The following is a 26,353-nucleotide window of genomic DNA, read 5'->3' as shown; positions in this document are numbered from 1 at the left end:
TGGGGAAATACTAACATTCTGTCAATTCTAACATTTCCTTTAGCTCACCATTCGTGACCAGGAACCACAGTGTGCAAAACAGAGGTAAGAGCACCTTATGTAAGAATTATAAAGCAAACAGGTAAGCCATCACACTATGACATCCCTGTGCTGTGACTTAGCTTTTACGAGCCTCAGCGTCGTTGAGCTGATGCATGTAGGTTTAATTAGATCATTTTCATCGATAGATAGTATTCCATAATGTTAATATCACAATGTATATCTGTAATTCAATATGATCACTTAGGTTGCTTCCAGAGTTTTCTTCTATGTACATAATGATGTTATGAACAATAATGTAGAAGTCTTCCCACATACACAACACGGTAACTACTTCTCTGAGAGTGAAATTTCTGGGTTGGAGGCTGTGCCTCTCTTTGATTATACTAGATGTGTCTTCCAGACATGCCAGTTCACCAACAGCTTATGAGTCCTCCTCGTTCCCCATCATCTCCAACAGTTGTTCTTAACAAACTTTAAGTTCTGCCAATCCTTTGGATGTAAAATAGATTTATCTTAAGTCTATCAAACAAAGAAAATCAAATTGATTCCTCTTACTAATTGATGATAAAGATGAACATAGGATACCTGTCTGCAGAGTTGTCTACTGTAGCATATAAAAATGGTGTCATATTCCTATTGGTGGTGAGTCTTGGTATTATTAGTATTATATTGTTTAAACAAATCTATCATATTTTTGTATTTCTTTCCTCACCCCATATGCTATGAAGATTCTGTGTTCAGGTCTAATCCTACAATCTCTTTCTGTTGAGCCAGAAGAGAGCTGAAAGCTGTAGGAAGCAGACCCCATGGGATATAGTGGAATGACTGAGGTTCTACTGACCTGAGTCCTAGTGCTGCCTCCTTCCCTGCAACTGGGTCATCTTGAGCAAGTTCATTCTTGGATCCACACCCTCCCTCCATCCATAAAATCCAAATAATAATATTAACTCACAGGATTTTATACACACATACACACACACACACACACTGATGTGTGACACATAGTATACAACTGACACATTTTAACAACTGACACATTTTAATAAATATCCTTCCTTCTCCAGGGATTCCCAGCCCAACTGATCCATAAGACCCAAGAGTTTCCTGCCTCACCTCCATCTTGTCCTTATCCTTTCCCTGCCCTACACTATCTAGGTCTTAGATTGTAAAACCAATCTGGAAAGTTTATTTCCCCTGACGTGTGCCACATTGCTAATAAGAGTTGCTTAAGTGGGGCGCCTGGGTGACCCAGTCAGTTAAGCGACTGCCTTTGGCTCCAGTCGTGATCCCAGAGCCCCAGGATCAAGTCCTGCATCAGGCTCCCTGCTCAGTGAGGAGTCTGCTTCTCCCTCTGGCCCTGGCCCTTCCCCTTCCCCTATTTCATACTGTCTTTTGCTCACTCTCTCTCAAGTAAATAAATAAAATCTTTAATTAAAAAAAAAGTTTCCCAAGAGAAGATTTCCTTTTTTAAAGGAAGGCAGTCAAAAGGAAGAACTGTGATTAACGGGATGGGTCCAATCCCTAAGAATCAAATGGCAGAAGCAGTAGTCCTGGAGGCCAGACTAGGTGTATGAAGACAGGGAGACTTGCAGCATCCGGGGGCAAATCTAGGGGCTAAGCAGGGCCTGTGAGAATATGCTACAAGGAGAGCAGAATCAGCTTAGAGAGAATTCCAAAGTCTTAATTTGAAAGACAAAACCATGCACAAGTGAAAAATGAGGAGGAATTGAAGATCGGAACAGCAGTGTTAGTGAGGCCGATGGCCTTCACAGACAAGAGTCCAGTCAAGAATCCCCAAACTGGGAGTAAATCATCTGCTCTGAGGTCTTACAGGCTGTCCTCCATCCATGTCCCAAAACAGTTGATGAAGGAAGTAGCCCAGAATGGATGGGGGGAAATGTTTCCAGAGCCTTCAAACACCACGGATTCATTCCTCTTTCACTCATCAAGTATCCACAAAGAACATGGTTTTATGCAGAATTGGGCTGGGTGGGTCCTAAGAATACAGAACAGAGGCAGCCCCGCCCTTCAGCTAACCAGTGCTTAACTGCTCGCGCCCCCCCCCCCCCCCCCCGTTGGCTTACTGAGCAGGTGTTCATTCTACTGAGTAAGAATTCATTGCTCAGGCACCAGGATTTGGCAGAAACTAGATGCATAGAAAAACACACAATCTCAGCACTCAGTTTTCAGTCTAGCAGACTCTCTAAAGCTTACTGGTTTTAATTTGAATGCCTGAGCCAAAGGAGGCAACACTCTTCATGTAGAAGAGTGAAATCTATGCCACTGTCAATGGGTATATTATCATCCTTATTCTACAAATGAGAAAGGAATTTGGGAAATGCTTTTTCTTGATAGTTCAGCAACTACTTGATAAACAGACTTGGCTCAATTCCCTGATTAATGAATTCAAGCTAAGCTATTAGGAGTCTGAGAATTCTGTGCCCAACAGAATTGGGGTTGGGGCGGTGGTCCACACCACCAGGCAATTCTCAACACCAGCTGGGCGACCTGTAGTTCAACTCTATTCTGACACTACAGGGAGTCCCTTAGACCCCACAAGTTAAAGGTTCAATCCCACAAGACTGCACCCCAAACAGCCCATGTCAGATGTCAATCATATGCCCAAGTTGTCACCTGGGCTTCTGATCAACCAGCTATAGGTCCAAGGTTCCAGTGAACCTCTCCCTAGATTCAATTAATTTGCCAGAGTGGCTCACAGAACTCACAGAAACATTTCTCTTGCTGGATTACCATTTATTATAAAAGAATACAATTCAGCCACAGTCAGATGGTAGGGATGCATAGGACAAGGTCCTGAACAAAGGGGCTTCTGTCCTCATGGATTTTGGGGTCCTGAATGATGGCACATGGAAGAGTTCTGGTTCACCAAACCAGAAGCTCTCTGAACCCCATACTCTAAAGTTTGGAGAAGTTTCATTTCATAGGCACGATTGATGAAATCATCGGCCACTGGTGACTGATTCAACTTCCAGCCCCTTTCCCCTTCCCTAGGTAAAGGGGGTGGGACTAAAATTTCCAAACCGTCAGTCACATGGCCGGTTTACCTGTCAACCAGCCCCCATCCTTAGGCACTTTTGGAAAGTCACCTTATTAACATAAACTCAGGTATGGTTGCAAGAGGTTTGTTATACATATTAAAGAACCTGTATCATTCTTATTACTTAGGAAATTCCAAAGGTCTTAAGAGCTGCTGTTAGAAACTGACTACAACCAAAGACATGTTTCACCACTGCATCACAGAGCCTTAAGTGAATGGGTATCAGGACCAAAAACAAATTATTTTGATATATTAGAAGATGGTCCAGAAAGGTTTGGCTCTACTCCAAAATTCTAACATTAATCTCTAAGCTTGGGATTGTAGGGGATCTGTCTTCTTTTTGTTCAAAATTTTTGTTTTCTGACATTTTACTTTTCTATCAGCATTTTATAAATATTCTTTAAAAGATATGGCTCTTACCTTATAAAATTGCTTTTTAAATTGCATGTAAGAGTAAATTAAAATTTGCCAATAAATATGTATGGATACCTGCTTAAAATAAAATGCTTTTCTGTAACTTACAAAAGAAAAGTCAAAAACTGTGTTTCTTTTATAATAGTAACAACAGAAGCAGTGGTGTTTCTTGAGCGATAGTACAAACACCACACTAACAGCTTTATATACAGAGGAGTTTTGAAATGTTAGTAATTACTGATATCAATATGATTCAACAACCCATGCCTTTTTTATTAGGCTACCCTACCTCAAATTTTATTGCCCACCCACACACTGTCCTCTCCACAATATTCTTGTACTGTCCTCTAAGTAAGAGAGTCTTATTTCATGGGGTTATAAAACCAAACTGCAGTCTTATGTAAAAAAAAAATATATATATATATATGTATATGTAAGTATATTTATATATGTACATATATGATTCTGTATACATATAAATATGTGTATGTATAATATATATTTAATATTATAATATTATGTGTATACATATGTATATATATATAATTTCCAAAGATTAGCTGCCATTATTCTAGAACAAAATCAGTTAAATATTTGCAATGGATTATATACTCAGAATTTCATTCACTCATTAAACAAAGAGCCAAAGGGCTTTCAAAAGAAAACAGTACAGCTAAGTTGTTCTGTTTGTTGTTTTGTTCCGTTTAAATCATTCTCTGCATGGACTACAAATTCATGTAGATGTTTCTAAATGCTCTTTTTCAAATTGGACTTTTTAAATATTCAAGCAAGGCACTCAGAGTCGAAATCTAGTAAATCAGTTGCCACAATATAATGAAAAATTCATAATCACTGAACACTATTATGTAAACTACACAAACCAAGTGATAGACAATGCAGATAATGGTTACTTTCTTTTCTGAAGTATACTCGTACAGTTTTGATCCATGTTGAAAAGATAGCGATGGCCATTTCAGTAATAAGTCTCTATGTACTGTTTCACTCTAAAATAAAGTTTTTAAAGTATTTTCAGAAATACTACAAGAGCTCTTTTAGTTTTTTCTTGTTTAGGATTTGTCTAGTATATAGTCTCCATCCTCCCATTGGTGACCACTTTGTCATTATATTTCGGTGTCACATATTTAAGCATAACTGGAATTTTTTAACTAGTCTGTACCTAATTTTTAAATGCTTAGCTTAAACTTTTGACATTTATTGTGATTACTATATTTTAGATCAGTTTTTTTTTTTTTATATTATTCTGTGACTCCTATTTGCCCAACTGTTTTGGACTATTTCTTTTCCTGCCAGATAGTGGGTTCATCTCCTAATTCCCCTTTCTTTCTGCCCCGTTGGAAGTTTTATGTTCCAATTCTATTCACTCATTCATGACCTTTAACATTTTAAATAAAATCATGTTTGAATTATAAAAATCTGAGGTTCATATCCTGTTCCCAAGCAATACAAGAAACTCAGAATGCCCTAAATCTGATGGTATGGATTCTGCACCATTTGAAAATTAAGTTCCCTTACTTATAAAATTTGAAAATCAGAGAGGTCTTTAGCATAATTCCTATTTTTAAGGTCATAAATTGGTGGGTGAAATTAACTTACTATGATGAATGTGATTTAAACTTGAAGCAATCAAACGTTTTTCAACAAACATTTTGGTACACATAATTCCCTCTAACAAACATTCTTAGGCTCCACGTTAAAAGCCACAATCCTTGGAACCATTAAAATAGAATTTAAAATGTTTCAGGAGTGCTCAATTCTTCTTAGGAAACTTAGAGAAAAATTCAGCTTTTTGATGACAAGAAGCAGAATAAAAACATATAACCTAAATGCTACTGTAACTGGCATGTAAATATTTGCTATTAGTACTATGTTCCAAAGTATATTGTCAAAAGTATCCCACTCTTTTGAAGTTCTTATTCAGCTACTAACTAGAACTATAATTTTAATTATATTTTTAGACTGAATTAATATTATATAGCTTTTAATTCTGCTTTCATACTAATCACCTTTCTTCCATGTTATGTTATTACTGTCCAGTATTCTACTTTGATATTGTTTTCATACTCTCAAGGCTTTATGATTTTTATACAGTTAATCCTTGCTTAAAATTACTAACATATTTACTAATATCTTTGCTTAGTATTTCTCCTAACACTTCACTCCTTCCTTGTGGCCTTGATTTCATCCTTCACTAGTGTTTATGAGAATTACTTGCAGTGGAATTATGCTAATTTCATTGAATATAAGGAGAAAACACCATGTCAAAGCTTGACAAGTGGTAGTATCTTAAAATTTAGGTTCCATGTGAACACTAAACCCTTTCAATGAACTTTTTGTATTCTGTTACTTTAAAGTCCATTGGTCTATCTTGCTCTTTTAAAGAATGTTCTCACCAGGCATGATTTTGTAACATCATGCATTGGTCACTTGGAATATGATTCACAGACCTGAGCAGATCTTTCCAAAGTTAACACATTTTATAATTTTTTCTTTAAATTACATTTGCAAATAACACCACAAGTCTCATCAGAAAATTGTGCTGTTATGTAATGATGGGATACAAGTTTTCCCAAATTCCAATTTGCACTAGAAAAATCTAATTTTATAATTGGCAACAAATACTGCCAGTTCTTTTCCATAAAGTGACAGGCTTACTTTGTTCATTTTTAATAAAATATCTGCCAACTGCCCAAGTCTGAATAACCATAATTTATGGATTAGTCATTCTTTTAGGTTAAAAAAGTGATATTCCACTAAAACAAAAAGTTATTCTTTCAAGTTAAAAAAAATAGCATTTTCTGAGTTGAGAACCAATTTGGCTTGTTGAAGAAACTGAACAGAGGTCATTATGACCAGAACAGAGTGGACAATGTGAGATGGATGGATGGATGGATGAATAGATAGATAAGATTATTCCAGGCCTTATGGACAGAAGTAAAACAATTTGGATTTTCTTTCTGGTGTAAAGGAAATCATGGAAGGACTTTTACCAGGTGGAATAGCAAAGTCAGAACTACATTTTGTTATGATTACTTCAGATGCCCTAGAGAGGAAGGGGCAAAAGCTGAAGCAAGAGAACAATCCAGAGGAGATTGATGTCCAGAATGAGATGACAGTAGTGTAGACCAAGAAGTAATGGAGGGAAGGGCATGGAAACACACGCCAGACACAGGCAAGAAGAATGAGTTCCAGCTCCTTGCTGGAGGGAAGAAATCTGACACAGTAACAAAATCATACTTACATGTGAATTTCCTTTTCCCTAGATCATAAAGAAAGCATGCAGTTTCATCCTCCTCAGAGATGTCAGTCTCCAGCCCACCTCAGCCCTCAGGAAAATTCACTGCACTATAAAAACACAAACTGGAGAAAACCTTTCCCCACAAGGCCTGATGAAAAGGTAAAACAAATACTTCTCTTCAGTGTCTTTCTAGATGAACTTAGCATCAACAGAGAGCTTTATTGAACCATGGCTACATGGAGATCATCGTGATTGGCTTTATTTTATTCCCCTTCTGGCTACATATTACTGATTTTTAATATTTTTACAGTGTTTTGTTATATTTTATATTGTTCTTCTAATCAGTCTTTAATTTGCACATTCTCAGATTCTTCAAGTGGCTTTAATTAATTAAAAAAATAGAGATATCAAAGCCTGTGTTTTATATTCACTAGCTGTTCAGGTATAACAAGGATTTATATATTGCAATACTTTTGCCAATAAAAGAGCCACCTGTCATATACTGATTGCATTTGAACAGTCCAGCAATTTATTGAGCACTTATTTTATGTCACATAATGTGCTAGAGGATATTGTCCCTGCCCCAGAGGAAACATAGAGCAAGGAGAGGTGCTAATTCATAACAGATGTATTCTTGTTTGTCCTTCATCTATTTCCTGCTCTCTTTCTAAAATATTCACCATCCCTATTATCTTCTTGGATCATGTTGCACTTATATTTACTATGGGGATGGCGTGTGTTTCCATGCCCTTCCCTCCATTACTTTATAACATTGCTTATTAAATAAAGTCTTTCACTATAAAGCACAGAGGAATATGCTTCTTATGGGTCTCCATCCCATATCCCCCATATGCTTGGGGCCCTGCTCTGAACCTGAGAAAGTGTTTTAAGCAGAAGCAGAGCTTCATAAGGTATCTCTGGTCCAGTCCTACAATCTCTGCAGTATCCTAAAGGTCTTTTGCTGTCCTTATATTAATTTCTACCTTAATTCTAAAAGAGATCTCAAACTCTTAAGTTAGACTTTGGGAAACTTTGGCACATACTTCTGTTATTGTCCCTTTCTATGTACCTGGCTTCTTTTGCCTCTGTCATCTCCTTCATGAGCACTGAAATCCCTGAGTTCTAACCAGGTGTCTCTCCAAACTATACCTCTCCCAGGGCCTGGATTCCTCACAGGCATGGGAGAAGCTTGCACGAGATCCAGACTGCCCTGATGTCAACAATTTCAATGCACCTTACGATCTGTGACCTACCCATGTACTTGATAATAAGGTTTACTTATTAATATTCTTTGACTCTTTTTTTTGACTTTGTATCACTGTTCTAAAGAAAAAGACAGTATTATGTGCCACAGATAGGAAGTACCCTTCAAACTAATTGCAACAATCCACTTCTGGGTATATATGCCCCAAAAAACTGAAGGCAGGGAGTCAGAGAGGTATTTGTACATCCATGCTCATAGCAGCATTTTTCACAATAATGCCAAAAAGTGGAAATAATCCATGTACTCACTTTGTATATATAAAACATTTATATGATATTAATAATAAAATGTATGCTATATATCTATATAATATTTAATTATATATTTATATATATATATAAATAATATATAATATACAAAATATATAAAAATATATAATATATATAAATAGGGATACTGCAGGTACTTTTATATATTTATTTTTTTATTTTATATTTGTATATAAAAATATGTATATGTTTATGTATTTATATTTCTATTTTATATATATATAGAGAGAGAGAGAATCCCTACAGTATCTTGTTTTATATATATACGTGTGTGTGTGTGTGTGTGTATGTATATGTATATGTATATGTATATGTATATGTATATGTATATGTATAATGAGTATTTGGACTCTTTCCACCTCCCAGCATACACACACACACACACACAACTTCAGTTTGGAATGATGACAAAGCTTTGGAGATGGAGTGGTGATGTTTGCAAAACCATGAGAATGTACTTGATGTCACTGCATTATACACTTAAAAATGGCTTAAATGGTAAATCTTATGTTATGTACATTTTACAACATTTTTAAGTCACTTTAGCTCAAACAAAACAAGGCCATTAAAATGGAGCAAGATCCCACCACTCACTAATGGTTCTCAGCATAAGGATTGTTCTTCTGTTGCAGAAGAGTTCAGAAAAGCCAGAGAGATATTAAGGACATACTTGAACAAAAATGAAACATTCCCCTTGAATTATTCAAAGGGCTAGACAGAGAACTGAAAGGAGGCTACTTCTCCCCCAGGTAACTCAGAGTTATTTAATGCTGTATCTGAGTACCACCTAAACTTGTCTGCCAGCACTCATGGCCACACCTGGAGAAAACAGGACTATAAAATCTCTAAGTGCCTTCCAGTTTGAGCAAGTAAATAAAATCAGAATGGCTGAAATGCACCCTGACTGAGCCCTGCCAAGCCCTGATCTATCTGAGAGACCGGCCAGAAGCAGCAGACTGCTCTGAGCTCTGAGAGCTCCCACTTCTGAGGGGGATAGGACTCTGAGGCTCCTTTCTTTCTGGAGCCTGTGACGTGGCTTTGCAGGAGTCGAGCAGAGCTCCTTCTGCCTCTGGACCTTCCCAAGGGGGCAGGGACTAGGTAGAGGAAATTATTCCGAAGGGAGTCTTAAATAAGAGATGACTTTGCTCCCCAACTGGATGGAAGAGAATGGCAGAGCCAGGCAGGAGAAAAGGGTGAGGCATGGGGTGGTTTCTAGGCAGCAGGACTGGCTCATGCCAAGCCCTGAAGTGATGCATGTCCAGAGATGCTGGTCCAAAGACCAGCAAGCATATCTGGCTGGCTGGACCCATGTCCTCAGACTGGAGGGAGGCAGCCGGTGAGGTTGCAGACTTAGGCTAGAGCTAGCTCATCCCTATCCTAGTGTCACTCACATATGCTTGGTGGTGTACCCATTGCTGGAAGGATCTCCATCCCAGTATGCACTGGGAGGACCAGAGACTCAGATGGAGGGAACAAAGACCTGCTGTCCCATACCTAGCTCTTGCCAACCATGTGACAGATGCTGACTCCCTAAGCCTGCACTATCCTGACATGCCTGCCGCACAGGATTATTAGGGGGGGTGGACTTAATAATGAATGAAGAATGGCCTTGAAAAGGCTGGACTCACGCAGGGGACTGTTTAATGTTGTCATTCTTGGATTCCAGTAAAGGAATTGTAGATTCATGGCACATCTCCCTGACTGCCCTTTCTTCTATTATGGTGGATTTTATCATCAAATTAAATCAGTTAGTATAAAAGGGTATCATGGTACAGAGAGAAATCCAGACAGGTCAGGGTTCGAATCCCAGTTCCACCACATGAGACTTCACACAAGTGCTACAAAGATGCTCTTGATCTGCACCTTCCCCTCCCCTGCTGGTTTTTCAAGGACTAGGGCCACCACTGGCTTCAAAAACAATACACCTCCTACCTTAGCTTCAGCAGGTGCAGATTCAGAAAGCACTGGTAGATAGAGTGTTTATGACCCATTGTGAGCATGGTGCCAAAGGGCCTTTCTCAATAGATGGGAGTGAAATTTCTCATTACTTTCAGTGACAGACTCTGTTGTGCCAGTTTCCTATAACAGTAAACTGCGGTTACTTTTCTTGCATCCATTTCCAGATCCAGGGATGGAATTTTGGGGCTGTGTATTTACTATAAATCAAACTGTGGTTTGACCCTAGTGGAACAAAAAGCACACTTTAATTAATTGATTCAAGTTAGTACTTCTTTTTGACCCTAAAATATTCACCATCTATCTGCACCACAGGATGTCCAACAGAATGACTGGTACATCGGAGAACACAGTCGCCAGGCAGTGGAAGAGGCATTAAGGAAGGAGAACAAGGTAACATCTTGTATAGGGGTCTTGCACCCTGTCTGCAGCCATCTTTGGTTTTCTGTCCAAAGGTCCCAGCACATACCAAGCAGTGTGCTCTGATGCACCAGCCTGGATCTCTCAATGCTCAGGAGGTTGTCATTAAAAGGGGGAAATGGCTGTGTTACTTATTAATCTTGTGACTTGCCCTTCTTCCAAATTATCTTTAAGGAGGGCATATGATGTGATGAGCACTGGGTGTTACATGCAACTGATGAATTACTGAACTCTACCTCTAAAACTAATGAAGTTGGCTAATTAAAATCTTTTAAAATATTTTTAAGTTTAGGTTTCTTTATGGATTAAATGAAAACAGTAAAATGAACCCTAAGGAACTACTTTGGAGATCAGATGTGGAAGCTGGGGTATGAATGGAGGTCACCATGGAAAATGCCTTCCTTCTAACTTTCTTCCCAGTTCATCTCATTACTAAAGGTCTGCCCAAAGTACAGGCAGGTCTTTTTTTAAAGATTGTATTTATTTATTTATTAGAGAAAGAGAAGGAGAGACAGAGCACAAGTAGTCAGAGTGGCAGGCAGAGGTAGAGAGAGAACCTGGCTCCCTGTTGAGCAAGGAGCCCAAGGTGGAACTCGATCCCAGGACCCTGGGATCATGACCTGAGCTGAAGGCAGTGGCTTAACCAACTGAGCCACCCAGGTGTCCCTAGAGGTGGGCCTTTATATCTCCTGTCTCCAGGAAAGGTACAGGGATCATGAATAATGTCCTAGTCAGGATATGATAGGTTTCTGTATTAAGTACCCCAAGTTCTCAGTTGCTTAGCACAGCAAAACTTTCTTGCTTGAGCTCCATGGTCTACAAAGGTTTAGGTGCATAGATCTAAGCTGGTGGAGACCACGTCTTCATGTGTGCTCATACCAATCACATGCTGACCCTTACCACATCTTCTCAAAAGTAATACTCATCTCTGCTCACATTTCATTGGCCAAAGTGATTCACATGGCCAGGCCTAACTTCCAAAGGGTGGGGACGGACAAATCTATCATTTGTCCAAAAAGAGAAAAGACATGAAATTACTTAGAATCAGATCAAATGACACTAGAACCATCATCACCAACAGCAAATACTTATTACTATTCTATTATGAGCAGAGAGCTCTATTAGACTGTGAGAAATCTCTCCAAAGTGACAGAAAGGTTCTCAAGACTGTTGGATTATCAAAACCTCTAACTAACCATTGCAATGTTTGTTATTGAATGAGGAAATACAAAGATGGAGTTAGTTAATTAGTAAATGGGTGGACAAATGATAGGTCCCCAATAAGGTTTAGTAAAATGTAGCTCTCGGAAATGATATTGTGAAATTAAATGAGATAAATTAGATGCTAGTTTCTAGGGTAAATTGAATGGTGCCTCCTGACAAGAAACCCACATCCTAATCCCCAGACCTTGTGAATACGCCTCCTTACTTGGAAAAAGGGCTTTGCATGTGTGATTAAATTAAGAACCTTGAGATGAGGACACTATCTTGTATGAGCTGAGCAGATTCAAAGTAATCACAAGAATCCTCAGAAAAGGAAGACATGGTGGCTATAAATGAAGGACCCCTGGCGGCCTCTGGAAGAAAAAAGTCAAGGAAACGCATTCTTCCTGAGGGCCTCCAGAAGGACCCCAATCCTGAGACCCTTGCTTTAGCCCCTTGCTTTAACCCTTATCAGACCTCAGCCTCCAGAACTGTAGGAGAATAAATTTGTGTTTTAGTCCATGAAGTTCATGGTAGATTGTTCTAACAGCAGGAAGAAATTAATACAGTTGCTAACAAAGTATCCCAAACATATTAGAAGTCCACGGAACAATCTCATTTTCTAGATGAGGAACTGGAGGCTAAATCAAGGTCTCAATCATAAAGAGGAAAAAGTGGAAAAGGGGACAGAACCTATATTCAAGAACAGTGCTCTTTCCACAAAACCACAGCTGCCTGTAGTAGCCATCACAGTTCTTTACATTCCAGTGGATAGCTGTAGGTGGCTAGGTGATGCCCTGCCTTCAGGACCTTCCCTGACCCTTCCTCAGGGAATCCCACCCTAGTTGACCTCTCCTGGGTAGATGGGGGAGCAGGATGTCAGCTCCAACCTTGCTTCCTCCTCCTGGCTAATCAGCACCAAATGAGTCACTATACTCTCTGAGCTATTTGCCAACAGAAAAATTACACTGAGCGGACCTGCTTCCAGGAGCCGCTGTGTGGATCGTGCTAAAAGCCCAACATATGCACCCATAATGTCCTTCCAGCAACATCTGGGCACTCAGTCAAGGCTCCTTTTGCCACCCCCTCCCCCTGTGCCTTTTTCTGCCTCCTCCCCAAAAAACACTGAGAAAACAGCATCTTAGTTGCATGACTTCATCTTTCCCTATTCTGTTTCAGTTTTGTCAAAACATGTTTCCAATTAATGAAAGATAATTTCATTTAAATTGCAGGATTGCCCAGATTCATGGTGACAAACTCACTGCAGAGGTTAAGATGATAAATCCAAAAATTGGTTCCATGTCTTGGCATCTTCTCCTTTCCTAATCTTGGGCAATGTTCTGTGCTTGAATCTTAAGGCTTCAATTATGGCTGAATGTTTTATATAGAACAAGTTCCAGAAGATTCTTCAATCCCACTTTATGTACTCAGAGGCTGATATATTTAAAGGGCAAAAACTTGAACTAGACTACTAGGTAATCTACTAACTAGTCATGAGGCATTAGTGGATTCACTTAAGCAATTAAGACCCTACTTCCCTTACCTGTAAAATGGGGGTAAAATAACTTCTCAAATTTTAGGTAAACATCACATGAAATAATGTTGTAAAATGCCTAGCATCTTTTTTTTAAAGATTGTATTTATTTATTTGAGAGAGAGAGAGAGCACAAGCAGGAGGAAGGGGCAGAGGAAGAGAGAGAAGCAGACTCTCTATTCAGCAAGAAGCCCAACGAGGGACTTGATCCCAGGACCCTGAGATCATGACCTAAGCCAAAGGCAGACACTTAACTCTGAGCCACCCAGGTGCACCTAAAATGCTTAGCAACTTGAGAGCAAGTCTTAATAAACCTTAGCTATCAGAATTATCACATCTCTACAGTTTCTTAGTATTATTTATAAACTTAATATATTTATAGTATTAGTATAAGTATTGTAATCATTCTCTGTATCTATAATGACAAATATTAGTTATGGATAACAGGTATATACAGATAAGATATAGTCTATATGGAGATAATTATATGTAACAATTAGTTATAAACATAAATTATTATATGTAATATCTATCTATTAAAAATAGTAAGTCCTCACACATCTAATTAGATCTATTCTAGTAGATGATTTGTAACCACCTATATAAGAATCTATGCAATTACAGCTCAGATTTTTCAATACTTTTCATCATACAAAAGGCACAGTGTAGCCACAAAACCGGCATTGCAGGGGTGCTTCTGTTTAGGAGACTCACTCCATTTCCTAGCCCTTAATGACCAGACGTCCAGCCTCAGCTATTCCCCAGGTGGGCCTGGTCCCTGTAGTGTGCCTCTTCACAGCCCTCAAGCCATCTCACACTGCTGACCTTCTTTTGGAAACTCCCCATCTCCTCCCTTGGCTCCCATCACACTGAAGCTTCTGGGTGTCCTTCCTAATCCCTCTTCTGTCTCCTCTTCTTCCCCTGCACCTGCCTTCCCCTCACCAGAGGCTATGTTAGCCCCTCCCTCCCATGTCTGCTCATGCTGCTACCAATGACCGAAACCCCCCATCTTTTGGGGGGACCCTAGCCCTATATTAACATCTCCCCACTCAGAGGCCCCTTGTATTATGCTAAAAGCCTCCCTTGCTAAAGCTTGCAGTGGCTCCCACTGCCTCTAGACTAACACCTGAGCATCAGGCAGAACAGGATATATGGGAACAGGGGGAGGTGAAGAAAGCACCCCCAGGAGGGGAGGTGGAGGGCTTATCCATGCAGATGAGGTGGCCTGTGTGAAAGCTGAGAGCCCAAAAGCAAGAGGTGCCTTTTGGAAACCTTGGCTGGAGCCAGAGTTTTCAGAAACCAAACACCAAGACAGGCTGGAGCATTTATCTCCAAACATCATGCTAAGGTTGTAGACATGACATGGAGGCCAGTGGGAGATGGTGTGAGATTTGGAAGAAGGGGATGTCCTGATCTGACTGGTGCACTTTTCAGAAAGTAACAAGAACCCTTACACGGGCTGACCCTCAAATATGCACTGAATTAAGTTTCACGAAGAACTGTTTTGCTAAAAAACAAGCCACATGGGAACGTGGCACAGACAAGTGTCACTACAGCCAACACTGTCAGGGCTGGGATGCTGGCATGCCTGAGAAAAAAACCATTCTTCCTTCTGCTTCAGGATGGCACTTTCTTGGTCCGAGACTGTTCCACGAAAACCAGGGCAGAACCCTACGTGCTGGTGGTGTTTCACGGGAACAAAGTCTACAATGTGAAAATCCGTTTCCTGGAGAAGCATCAGCAGTTTGCCCTGGGGACAGGACTGAGGGAGATGAGGTGGGTATGACCTGACAGCTTCCCCTTCCCAGATCAAAGACAGCAAGGGAGACTGCCGGGAATGCTGGCCAAGTCACCCATCATATCCCCATGACTGCTGGGGGAGGAGAAAAGACCACCACCCTGGAGGTGGAGACTAATTCCCTTCCAGCTCCTTCTACACGCATCCCTGCCCACCTTAAACTTCAGCCCACGGGCCCCAGCCACTCCTGACCATTCCATCCCCTGTCCACGCAGATCTGCCCATCGAAGGAAAGTCATTCTGCAGGACACATCCAAATTCTGCCTCCCCGGAGGTCTCCCCTGAAGCTGAAGTTAGTGTTAACACCACATTCCTTCCCCACCCCCATGCCAAACCCCCACAGCTGGTGTTCCACACCCTACCTGCTGGCATTAGGAACACTTAGTCGTGTCTCCAAATTGAATGTGCGCTCAGTCACGGTATTCAGTGCCATGTTGGGCATGCCCATCCTCAGTACAGACCTGCTGACAGGCAGCTTCATGAGAGAATCCATAAAAACAAAGGAGGAAGGAGACTGATTTTTGCTGAGTGTGCTTGCAGTCGGCCTGGTCTCCGTATCACCTCACGTGAACCCTTGACGACTCCTTGCTACAATTGCTCCAACCTTAGATGTAGGGAAACTGAGGCTCAGAAAGTTATGTAAATGGCTAGAGACACAGGAGTAATGAGACGGTGAGGAGAAGCTACTCTTTCAACTCTTCTTGAAAGGAAGGTAGGACAGAGGGATTGGAAGGGAAGGGTAGGTGTCAAGTTCTACATCACCACTTACTAAGTATGTGAGCTCAGACCAGTCACTTAATGTCTCTGGGCTTTAGTTTCTTCAAAGTGAAATGCAATGTTCTTTTCTTGTCCAGACTTCTCTAATTCAGGAATTTTCATTTAGCATCTCCAGACCTCAGTGTTATCCATTGGTCTCTATTATGTGCTGAATTGTGTCCCCCCTGACTCCTCCCAGATCCCTATGTTGAAGCCCTAACCACTAGGACCTCCGAATAGAACTGTATTTGGAGCTAAAGTCTTTAAAGCGGGGATGAAGGTAAAATGAGGTCACGTGTGTGGGCCCTAGAACAGTATGTCTGGTGTCTCTGTAAGGAGATTAGGACATAGATGTGCACAGACATAAGGTCACAGCAAGAGGACGGTGCCTACACAGCAAGAAGAGAGGCCTCAGGTAGAACCAACCCTGCCAACACCTTGATCTTGGACTTCTAGACTCCTGGACTGTTGTTCAGGTGCCCCCACCCTGCCCCATCTGCGGCCCTTTGTCATGGAGGACTGAGAAAACAAATCCAGCGTAGAACCAGAACTTCCACACAACTATTCACTGTTCCTTAGTAGAGATCAAAGTGAAGAACACAGCCAGGGCCGCCAGAGCGCATCAGGAACGTGCATATGTGAGGATCCCATTAGCGGCCACGTGAACATGGCAGCTTAAACCCAGTATCGGACCCAGAGCCCTTTCGGAGTATTGCACGTAGCTGGAGAGGTGTGGTCCACACCGGCCTTTTCAAGAGCCTGGGAAAGTCTGGTCATAAATGAGAGTGTGAGTGGAGAGAGAGATTAATACATAAATCTGCTAAATGCAGCCACACTGAGAGAGGAAGACAGCAAAGATGAAGAGAATAGCCAATTTTCCCTTTTGTGATGAGGATTAGTGATTTAACAAATGTACCCTATTCCGAGCCAGCCTGACACTTAGCAAGCCCACGGTAGATGTGAGTTATTATGTTTTCATTCTTATTCCTGAGTCACTGTAATTACTGGGGTTCAATTCCCCAGAACCAGATGCCTATGGTTAGTGGACATTCCAGTTCAGTCCCCCTCCATCCTTCCTAGCTTCTTCCAGCTCCTAGAATTCCCCATGTTCTTAAAAAAAAAAAAAAAAAAAAAAAAAAAAAAGTTGTATTGTGACTTTTATATGCTCGGGACATAGAGCAAGTGGAAATCACACGCCCTGACCTGCAGGGCCTCTGCGAGATGTTGTGTCACTTGCTCTCTTACCTGGACCTCAAAAAACCTCAGAAAAGGGTGCATTACTGAGACCCTTTTACCAATGAGGACACAACGGTGAGGACCTAAAGAGGTCACAACAGCTTTCCCCCCACATGCCACACTTTGGTCTGCTCCTAACAGAGGAGACGGTGACCTTACTCCAGGATGACATCCGATAGCGCTGAATCAGATCTTAAGCCAGTTCCCCGCCTCAGCAGGGAAGCGCTTGCCAACCATGACAGCCCAGATTCGACCGTCAGCTTCCAGGTGAGCTGCTCTAATTATCGTCACCAAAGACCCCTCAAGGATTCAAATGCCTATTTTAAGAAAACCCCTTTTGAGTTATTCCGGAGTTTTCTCCTCCCATTCGTTACCCGCCCCCCCCCCCCAAACCAGCCTCCTTTTTCCTACATTTATTTAACACCTGCATATTTGCCGTGCACAAGGCCTATCCTGTGCAGTGAACAATTACTAATTAGCTTCAGCAATTTATTCCTTCCTGGCCAACCTGCGACGATGGTGCCACCCATATTTCCACTTAACAGTGACACTGAGACACAAGTGTTAAGTAACGGGCCCCCCAGTCACAGCAGGTACAGGGCAAGGCTAGGCTTCATTTTTCATTCTGCAAAAATACTCATATGGTCTCAGGTAACATCGTGACCAAATGCCAACAACCAACAGCCTGCCCGAAAACTGTCCAGAATGCGGGGTGAAGGAGAGTTAACACTTTTGTGAAGCTTACTATGCCCCAGGCACCGGATGAGAAAGGACACTTCCCAACTGTATACTTTCCTGCCTCGTGAGCTGGACGCTGGTGCCAGACTGGGACAGTCTAGCTTGCTCTCAGCTCCCTCCTGCCCCTCAGCAGGCACTGGAGCCCCCACTTTGCTGGGGAAGACGCTCCCAGCTTTACAAAAGGGAGAGAGAATTTGATACAGGAAGGCTCTGCTGAGTGCAAGCCAACTCCAGCTACTTCCTCTGGGGCTTGCATAAAGAAATAGCATGTTCGTTTGACTCTGCGGGAGCAAGGTGATGAGATACAGGGTTGTCAAAGATAATTTTGGTTTTGTGTGACTTTCTGGCTGCCTTGCAAACTTGAGAATTTAACCACACATCCAACACAGTGACACCCCTCTCGAGGGAGTTATTACATCTTAGATGAGGTGACATAAACACAGTCACATAGACACTCAGACACACAGAGGCAGGTGCTTAGTGAGTAGGGGTTTCCATCAGAAATGATTCCCAAGTGCCTCTGCCTTGGGTCTGTGCCCCCGGGCACTAGTGAGGCACAGCTCTCCCTGGGATGTGGGGGTGGCAGGGGATGCCTGGACAAGGCTCCAGCAGGCGAGCATGCCAACATCTTCTCAAGCACAGAAGGGGAGCAAACCCACCCACATCTCCCAGGAATAGGCCTGGGGAGGTCCATTTTGCTGCACTGGTAGGTATTTGTGTCATCCTGTTAGCCATGTGGCTAGAAACTCATGTCTGAATTCAGATTTAGGAAAGACCCCGTGTCTTCATGCCCTGGGTCCTCTAACAGAGCACCACCAAGTTGGTGACTTCAAACATCAGAAATGCCTTCTCTTGTGGTTTTGACGGCCAGACATCTGAAATCGAAGTATCAGCAGGGCTTCTGGACATGGAGGGAAAGTCCCTCCTTGCCCCTTTCAGCTGCTGGTGGCTGTGGGCAAGCCTCAGCTCCTTGTCCCATGGGCCCTATCGCCCCAATCTCTGCGTCTGCTCTAATCTCTTACTCTTCTCTGGATGAATCTCCTCCCTGTGCTTCAATCTGGTACAGGTACGCATGACTGCTTTTAGGGATAACCCAGAATTCCCTCCTCCTACGAAGATCCTCAACTGACCCCATCTTTTTTTCTTAATTAACATATAATATATTATTTGCCCCAGGGCTACAGGTCTGTGAATCATCAGGCTTACACATTTCACAGCTCTCACCATAGCATATACCCTCCCAATGTCCATAACCCAACCACCCTCTCCATATCCCCCCCAGTTTGTTTCCTGAGATTGAGTCTCTTGTGGTTTGTCTCCCTTCCAATCACATCTTGTTTCATTTTTTCCTTCCCTACACCCCACAACCCCCCACCCTGCCTCTCAAATTCCTCATATCGGAGAGATCATATGATAATTGTCTTTCTCTGATTGACTTATCTCGCTCAGCATAGTACCCTCTAATTCCACCCACATCATTGCAAAGGGCAAGATTTCATTTTTGATGGCTTCATAGTATTCCACTGTATGTATGTATGTATGTATGTATGTATGTTTGTATGTATGTATATGTGTGTGTATGTACTCACACACACACACACACACACACACACATATACATATATATACCACATTTTCTTTATCCATTCATCTGTTGATAGACATCTGGGTTCCTCCATAGTTTGGCTATTGTGGACACTGCAGCCATAAACATTGGGGTGCACGTGCCCTTTCTGATCATTACATTTGTATCTTTAGGGTAAATACCCAGTAGTGCAATTGCTTTAACTGATCCCATCTTTTGTCATGAGAAATACTATCCACTCTTGACATATAAGGCAATACAGATTCCTGGGATTGGGACATGACGTATCTCTGGGGGACCACCTTTCAGCCCAGTCTACCCCTTTGCTCAGTTACTGCCCCGCCATTCATTTTATGCCTCCACTATGCTAGACCTCATGCTCCATTCTGGGGACACAGAGTCCTTACTGCCCAGGGGCTACCCTGCTCATCTGTGCCCATAGATGCACACGCCTAAGCAGGGGTGAGACTGGAAATATTTAGCCACTGCTAAAACACCAGCCCCAGCAAGAGATGCACCTGCCATTAGTAACCCACAGAGCTTCACCTGCTGCCAGCTGCTAACCTGCATCTGACTTCAGAAACCATGTGGGTCAAGGTTTCTGTGAAAGCTCATAGAAGTGAGCCATTTCCATCATCAGACCTTTCCTTGCCCTGCAGATGGTTATGATAAGTGACCAAAAAATTATGCTCGATGTTTACTTGGTGAATCAAACTTTAAAGACTAGTAGGTAGAGACCAACAATGAACCCACGAGATGACAACTTCTCATTTCCCCTGCTTGCTTCTCTCTTTTCTTCTTTTACTCCTACGTGTGCTCGCAGACAGATTTCTTTACTCTTCTGGCATTGAATCATTGCCTACTGTTGGGATATAAGGCAAACACAAAAGGTTTAAAGACATTTTAAGATTTAATATTAGGGTGACATTTGCTCCCCTCCTGGAAAAATCATTTCATATGAAAATAAGAGCTTCATTATAATATTTTTAAGAAGTCTCTTTAGGGTAATAATATATCAGTTGTGGGCCTATCACTACAAGGGCATAATAAGAACTGACAGTAATGATTTATCACTCCTGCCTCACTTGCTTCCTGCCATTTATTAAAATTATAATTTCATGTAAAATGGCATCCATGCAGTAGGTTATTAAAACAATTAATATCACACTTATTATTTCAAGACCATCCTGAAGATAGCAGGAATGAGAAGAGGAAGCAGGCGTTTTCCCTCTGAAGATGATCAGGGAAGAGGCTTTCCTCTGTGCCATGTGGGTTAACCAGTTTTGCAGAAGAGTTCCACATGAGAAGTTTATTTTCATTACTCACTTTCAGTTTTGTCAAATTTGAAAAAAGAGAAAGAAAACACTGTTCTTAGTTTACAACTGGAAGTGAAATACCAAAAAAAAAAAAAAAAATGCCTTTCTGGAGGTACACAATGATCATCTATAAACTTCTCCAGTGACCTCATTGCTCTTTGTGCATATTCTTGGCAAACCCAAAAGGGATGAGGTCATGTTAATGAGACATGGATTGAGCACTCACTGTATACCAAGCTGTCTTCTAAATGCTGACTATGTGTCAACTGTCAATTCAATTAATCCTCACAAGGGCCCTTGGAGGTGGGTCCTGATGTTACTTACCATTTCTGCTCATCGATAGAGAAACTGAAACAGAGAGTGTGAGAAACTTGCCAGAGGTCACACAGCTAGTAAGTGGGAGAGCCTAGTTAGGAACTCAGGCACTTGGTCCCCAAAGGCCCTTCACATACGACTTCTCTAACACTATCCTTATTCCCCGTGGCACAAGCAGGAAACCACCTTACTTTAGCATCAGGTAGGAATTAGTATTTATTGTGTATGTCTCAGGGGTGGACAGATGGGTTATCTCCTTGAAACCAGATCCAGTAACAGGTACGCAGGAGCAAGTCACAGAGTCAAGCAGGACTGCTGTACCATGAAAAGACAGAACCTAAGTCAGATGAGCTGTGGTAGGAACAATGGGGAAGCTTGTGGACTCAGTCTTCAGGATGGGCAGGGATGGAGTGGATCTAGGGCCATGTCAGGAGATTCATCGTTCCCTGCCTCTTTCCCCAAGTCTTTCCCTTATTCTTCACATCAGCCACAAGTGGCAGGAAGGAGGGGACCACCACAGTGGTTACAGACCTTTAGCTTTTCAATGCAGTGCTCCCCCAAGGAAAAGGAGTTCCCTCCCAGTAGCCACAGGCAGCCCTGAGGGAAGGTTCATGGGGGGGCCTAGTGATGTTCTTGAGTTCTGAGTTAATTATTTTCAGAGGACATTATTCCTAAGTGAAATTACCTCCTTGTATAGGAAGCTATTTTCCGTCTGCTCCCACCAGAATGCAATCTCCATGAGGACAGGCATCATGACAATGCCATTCCCTGTTGAATATCCTGAAGGCCTGCAAACATTTCTGTGCTAGGTGCACTGGGCAGAGGGAGGGTTCACAACACTAGAGCAGCATCAAAGTCTTCCCCACCAGGGCTCCCTCCCTTCAAGCTGTGCCTTCTCTATCCCAGCCTGTTGGAACCCAGGATCACAAGCTGTAGGCAAGCTGTATAAGGGAAAAGCAGACAACTTGTGTCCGGAAAAGCCAGGTTGCATTCCTGGTCCTGGGACCCTGCCTTTGTGACCTTGAAGCAGGTCAGCCCACATCCCTGAGCTGCAGTTTCCTTAGCTCTTCCATGAAGGCCATTCCCCCTGCCCTGCTCACCTACAGCCAAGCCTCCTTGACTCAACATCGTCTTAAGGCGTGCAAGGCAGGCTGAGTGAGCTCTTCCTACTCACCCTCCAGGATTTCCTTTGAGGGCACACCCAAACTCAGCTCATCAGAACCACCCTCTGGGTCCTCACATCTTCAACACCTGCCTTTGTTCATGCTTCTTTCTCTGCTTTTAGAATCCTTAAGCCTTCTTGTCCCTTTTTCTAGACACCCAGAAGGTATAGCCCATCTCAGTTCTGTATCTTCAGCAAAGCACATGCTGATTCCCTAACTTGAAATAATCTCACTGTCCATTCAATCACCACAACCCTTCATCTGTGCATTTCCAGGAACATAAAAGTAAAGATCTGCTGTCACCTCATTATTTCACAAGAAGCCCAGGGAAGGAAATGTCATTGGCTAAGAACTACCAGAACCTTGTGGCAAGCTCTATTCCTTCTGATTACCCCAGGACTCACTAGAACACAGGGGTTTCTGGAAGGGAGCTCACTGTAGGTCTTCCCACCAATCCACTCAGTTAAAGTCAAGCCCTGACTTGCTCACTTTTGGTCTCCCCAACCATCTTACTCTCCCATGTTAACATTTTTACCACTCATCTTTCAGGAGCTGTCTTTCCAGTTTCTTTTCTTTTCTTTCTTTCTTTTTTTCTTTTTTTAACACTTTCTGACATAGCTTCACAGTTAAAAAAAAAAAAAAAAATACTGAGTTAACATCTTCCCTAAGGAAAATGAAGCATCTTATTCTGTGCTTTAACCCACCAACACAAAAGATATTCAAATTTTCATTAACTTTCTTTCTGTGTTTCAGAAGTTTAACTCAGTGGAAGACATCATCGAACACTACAAGTATTTTCCCATCATACTAATTGACGGGAAAGACAAAACTGGAATCCACAGGGAGCAATGCTACCTGACTCAGCCCCTCCCCCTCAGCAGGTGCTTCTCACCTTGGTAGTCGGATTTTGTTTTCTCTGCGGTTCCAATCCCACCAGATCCAATACCTCTACCCACTTTTCATTGATTTCAAAAGATGATTTTTCTGTGGCTTCGAGGGATCCTTTTTTTGACTTCAGAGAAAAGGAAAACATTCTATAATGGAAATTGGAAAATTGATCTCAGTTTTGAAAGTTCAAACCACAGAGAAATATTGGTAAGAACCAAAAATAAAAACGGGCTTTTAAAAAATATCTCCTAAAGAGAAAACTATAAACGTGGTCACCATGGGTCACCATCCTTCCAGATGAGAAATAAAGGTGATGAGAAGCTTTGCTTAGATGTTTGCAGCTAGCATGGGACAAATCTGTGTGAGACTGCCATACCTATTCTCTTTATAGGACCTGGTCCTGCCTTTGTTTCAGAAGTGGTAGGACCTGTGAAGGTACAATGTTTTTGAGATTCCTTATGCTGAAGATGTTGGTGAATGTAAGCTCTATTTTATTTGTAATCCTGAAACCTCAATTTTAGGGAAGGAATGTAACAGAAAAGGAAAGTGTTTGCAAATATCACCTGTAAGACAGAAATCAGAAATGCTTTCACTCTGGGGTGAGAGGGCTGTGGTCCCAGCCTCCAGGACTCTGTTTTGAGTGCCTTTAAGACAAATGGAATTAGCAGATTTGCAGTAAGGGAGTAAGCCTAAGTCTGAGCGAAAGTAATCTTTTTTTTTTTTTTTAATTCCAATTATGGACTTCCCTTCAAAAGAAGAGAAGTGTCCTCAGATTAGTGCTATTTTGAAGGAATATCGCATGCCTCCTGATACTGTTCCCTCCTAAAGCTAAAAGGATCCTACATTATTCCTATTTTATAATACAAATAAGGAGTAAGAGGCTGAGAGAGGTTACTGGTCCCGTTCGGTGTAAAAAGGGAGCACACATCTTTACCCATTTTGCTTGGCTCCATCCTAGCACGCCTTCCCAGGTACATTCCCCGTGGAATTTTATAATCAAGTTGAAGAGCTAGAGAGACACCATTTGGAAATACAGATTTGCCTGCACTGAAATATATAAATAAATAAACTCTTTAGTGGAGTAAGTTTAAAAAAAAGAGAGAGAGACAGAGAGAGAAAGAGAGTTCTGGTTGAAATCAATCTACATAATGACTTCAAATGTTACGAAAGCCTATATATGAAATGTATGAAATATTTATGCAAGAGTAGCTTTAAGGCAGAAGTAAAATCAAAACTGAATTAGAAGGAAAGAGATATAACAATGGGAACCGTGCTCGGGATTCTCTCCTCTAAAACAGCAGCTGAGGAGTGCTCTCAGAGGAGCTCTGAGAGTCTACCTACCAACCAACCCGACAGCTGCATGGGTTCAGCTTTCCCAAGGTCGGTGGGAAGTTATGTCTCTAAGTCAGGTCAGGAGCATTTGATGAAGGAGCTCTTTGCCGGTTCAAGTTCCTGATGCCCCACTGAGTGTCCCTTCCAGGGCACCTGCACGGGATCACATAGAAACCAGGAGCTGAGCAGACCTGAACTGTGGCTTCTAAGGAGCGGACTGCTCAGAGCTGCAGGAATTATGGCTTCTGGTCACTCTCGGCTAGACTTCGGCAAACTCAGACCAGCATGGAAAGAGACCACGGAGGTCCCAGCTGGGATGCAGGAAGAGTCTGAGCCTCCCTCTACAAAGCTTCCGGAAGATGCCAGCGAACTCTGATTCACTGGTTTGCACCATTGAACACTGTGTGCTCAAGAAATGTCTGAGTCTCCTCAAGCACCGTGGTTGTCAAAAAGGGTGAGCATCTGCTGGTGGCTAGCATTTTATGAGGCTTATGTTCTTCAAAATGCATCATTCATAAATCCTGATATGATGGGAAGAGGAAGAGGAGGTAGAAATCAACCATCTTAAAATAAAAAGCCCACCATGCTTATCCGTAATGAAAATCTCTGGAAAGAAAGATAAAATTCAAAATATTGACAGGGTTGTTTTTTAGATGATTAGGGTTTGAGGGATCATGTTAGTTGGGTCTTCTGGAACTCAGATGCCAAGACAAGAGTTAGAAATGCAAACATTTGGGGGCGCCTGGGTGGCTCAGTGGGTTAAGCCCCTGCCTTCGGCTCAGGTCATGATCTCCAGGTCCTGGGATCGAGTCCCACATCGGGCTCTCTGCTCAGCAGGGAGCCTGCTTTGCTTCCCTTCCTCTCTCTCTGCCTGCCTCTCTGCCCACTTGTGATCTCTCTCTGTCAAATAAATAAATAAAATCTTAAAAAAAAAAAAAAAAAAGAAATGCAAACATTTGTTAGAGGTGATGCCTGAGAAAGATAAGGGGTGAGGGGAAGGAATAGGCAGGGAGAGATTTGGACTGTGACGTCGTCTGACCCCTATGAAAGGAGAGAGAGAAGGAGGGAGGTGGGAGTAAGGAAACCATCCAGCTGAGATACAGCTCTGAGAGAGTCCTAGCCAGCCCGCTGGTACGATTCAGAGCAAGGATTGCTCATAGAGGATACAGTCCCATGTGAGGCAGAAATGGCTAGGTCTTAGGACACACAGCACCATGTAAGTCATTCCCAGAGACTGCTCAGGGAAAACACAACCTTCTGATGCTGTGGGAAATCCAGAAGCTTCTACAGAGGAAGGCTGTCAGATAGCCCACTCATCAGCAAGTTCCTCTTTCAAGGGAGAGCCAAGTGCCCCCCCCCATGCCTGCTACAATGACTCTCCTACTCTCCTTTACAGTGTTGATTGTAATAAGGACATATTGCTTAAAAATATTACTGAAGAATAAGAATATACATATTTTAATTGCACTTGATTCTCACAACAGTTCTGTAAAGAAGGCAGGGCAGGTCTTCTGGACACACTGCATGACTGAGGACTCTGTGTCTCCTTGGCCCAAATCTTATGGTGACATAGTCATGGCTGAACCAAGGTCTTCAAACGCAATTCTATTCAGTGTCTAGCTGCTTATTGGATCTGTAATTGAACAAGTTCAATGATATGGGTTTGGCTTGCCCAAATTCCAAAGCGGTCTAATCCCTCTTCAACTCGTATTTCATTTTCAGTGGAAAAGTGTCACTTGATTCCTAGCCACCGGAGTACTGAAATCTGACTTTATCTGATTATAGCATCTATGCATTCAAGGCATTTCTT

General features: G+C 42.1%; 1 protein-coding gene across 1 annotated transcript in view; it reads left to right on the top strand.

Moving 5' to 3' along the window:
• Positions 1–23,596, top strand: part of LOC125093545 (cytokine-dependent hematopoietic cell linker-like) — a 194,307-nt gene extending 170,711 nt beyond the window's left edge. The window contains exons 16-20 of the mRNA XM_047718888.1: positions 44–84; positions 6,796–6,929; positions 10,575–10,652; positions 15,038–15,196; positions 23,080–23,596. Of these exons, the coding sequence (XP_047574844.1) occupies positions 44–84; positions 6,796–6,929; positions 10,575–10,652; positions 15,038–15,196; positions 23,080–23,223 (556 nt within the window). The 3' untranslated portion in view covers positions 23,224–23,596. The remainder of the gene's footprint in view (positions 1–43; positions 85–6,795; positions 6,930–10,574; positions 10,653–15,037; positions 15,197–23,079) is intronic.
• The last annotated feature ends 2,757 nt before the right edge of the window (positions 23,597–26,353 follow it).

Source organism: Lutra lutra, chromosome 2 (genome assembly GCF_902655055.1).
Source record: "Lutra lutra chromosome 2, mLutLut1.2, whole genome shotgun sequence".
Classification (NCBI taxonomy): Eukaryota; Metazoa; Chordata; class Mammalia; order Carnivora; family Mustelidae; genus Lutra; species Lutra lutra.
Note: the sequence above shows the minus strand (reverse complement) of the source record. Positions and strands in the feature narration are given on the sequence as shown.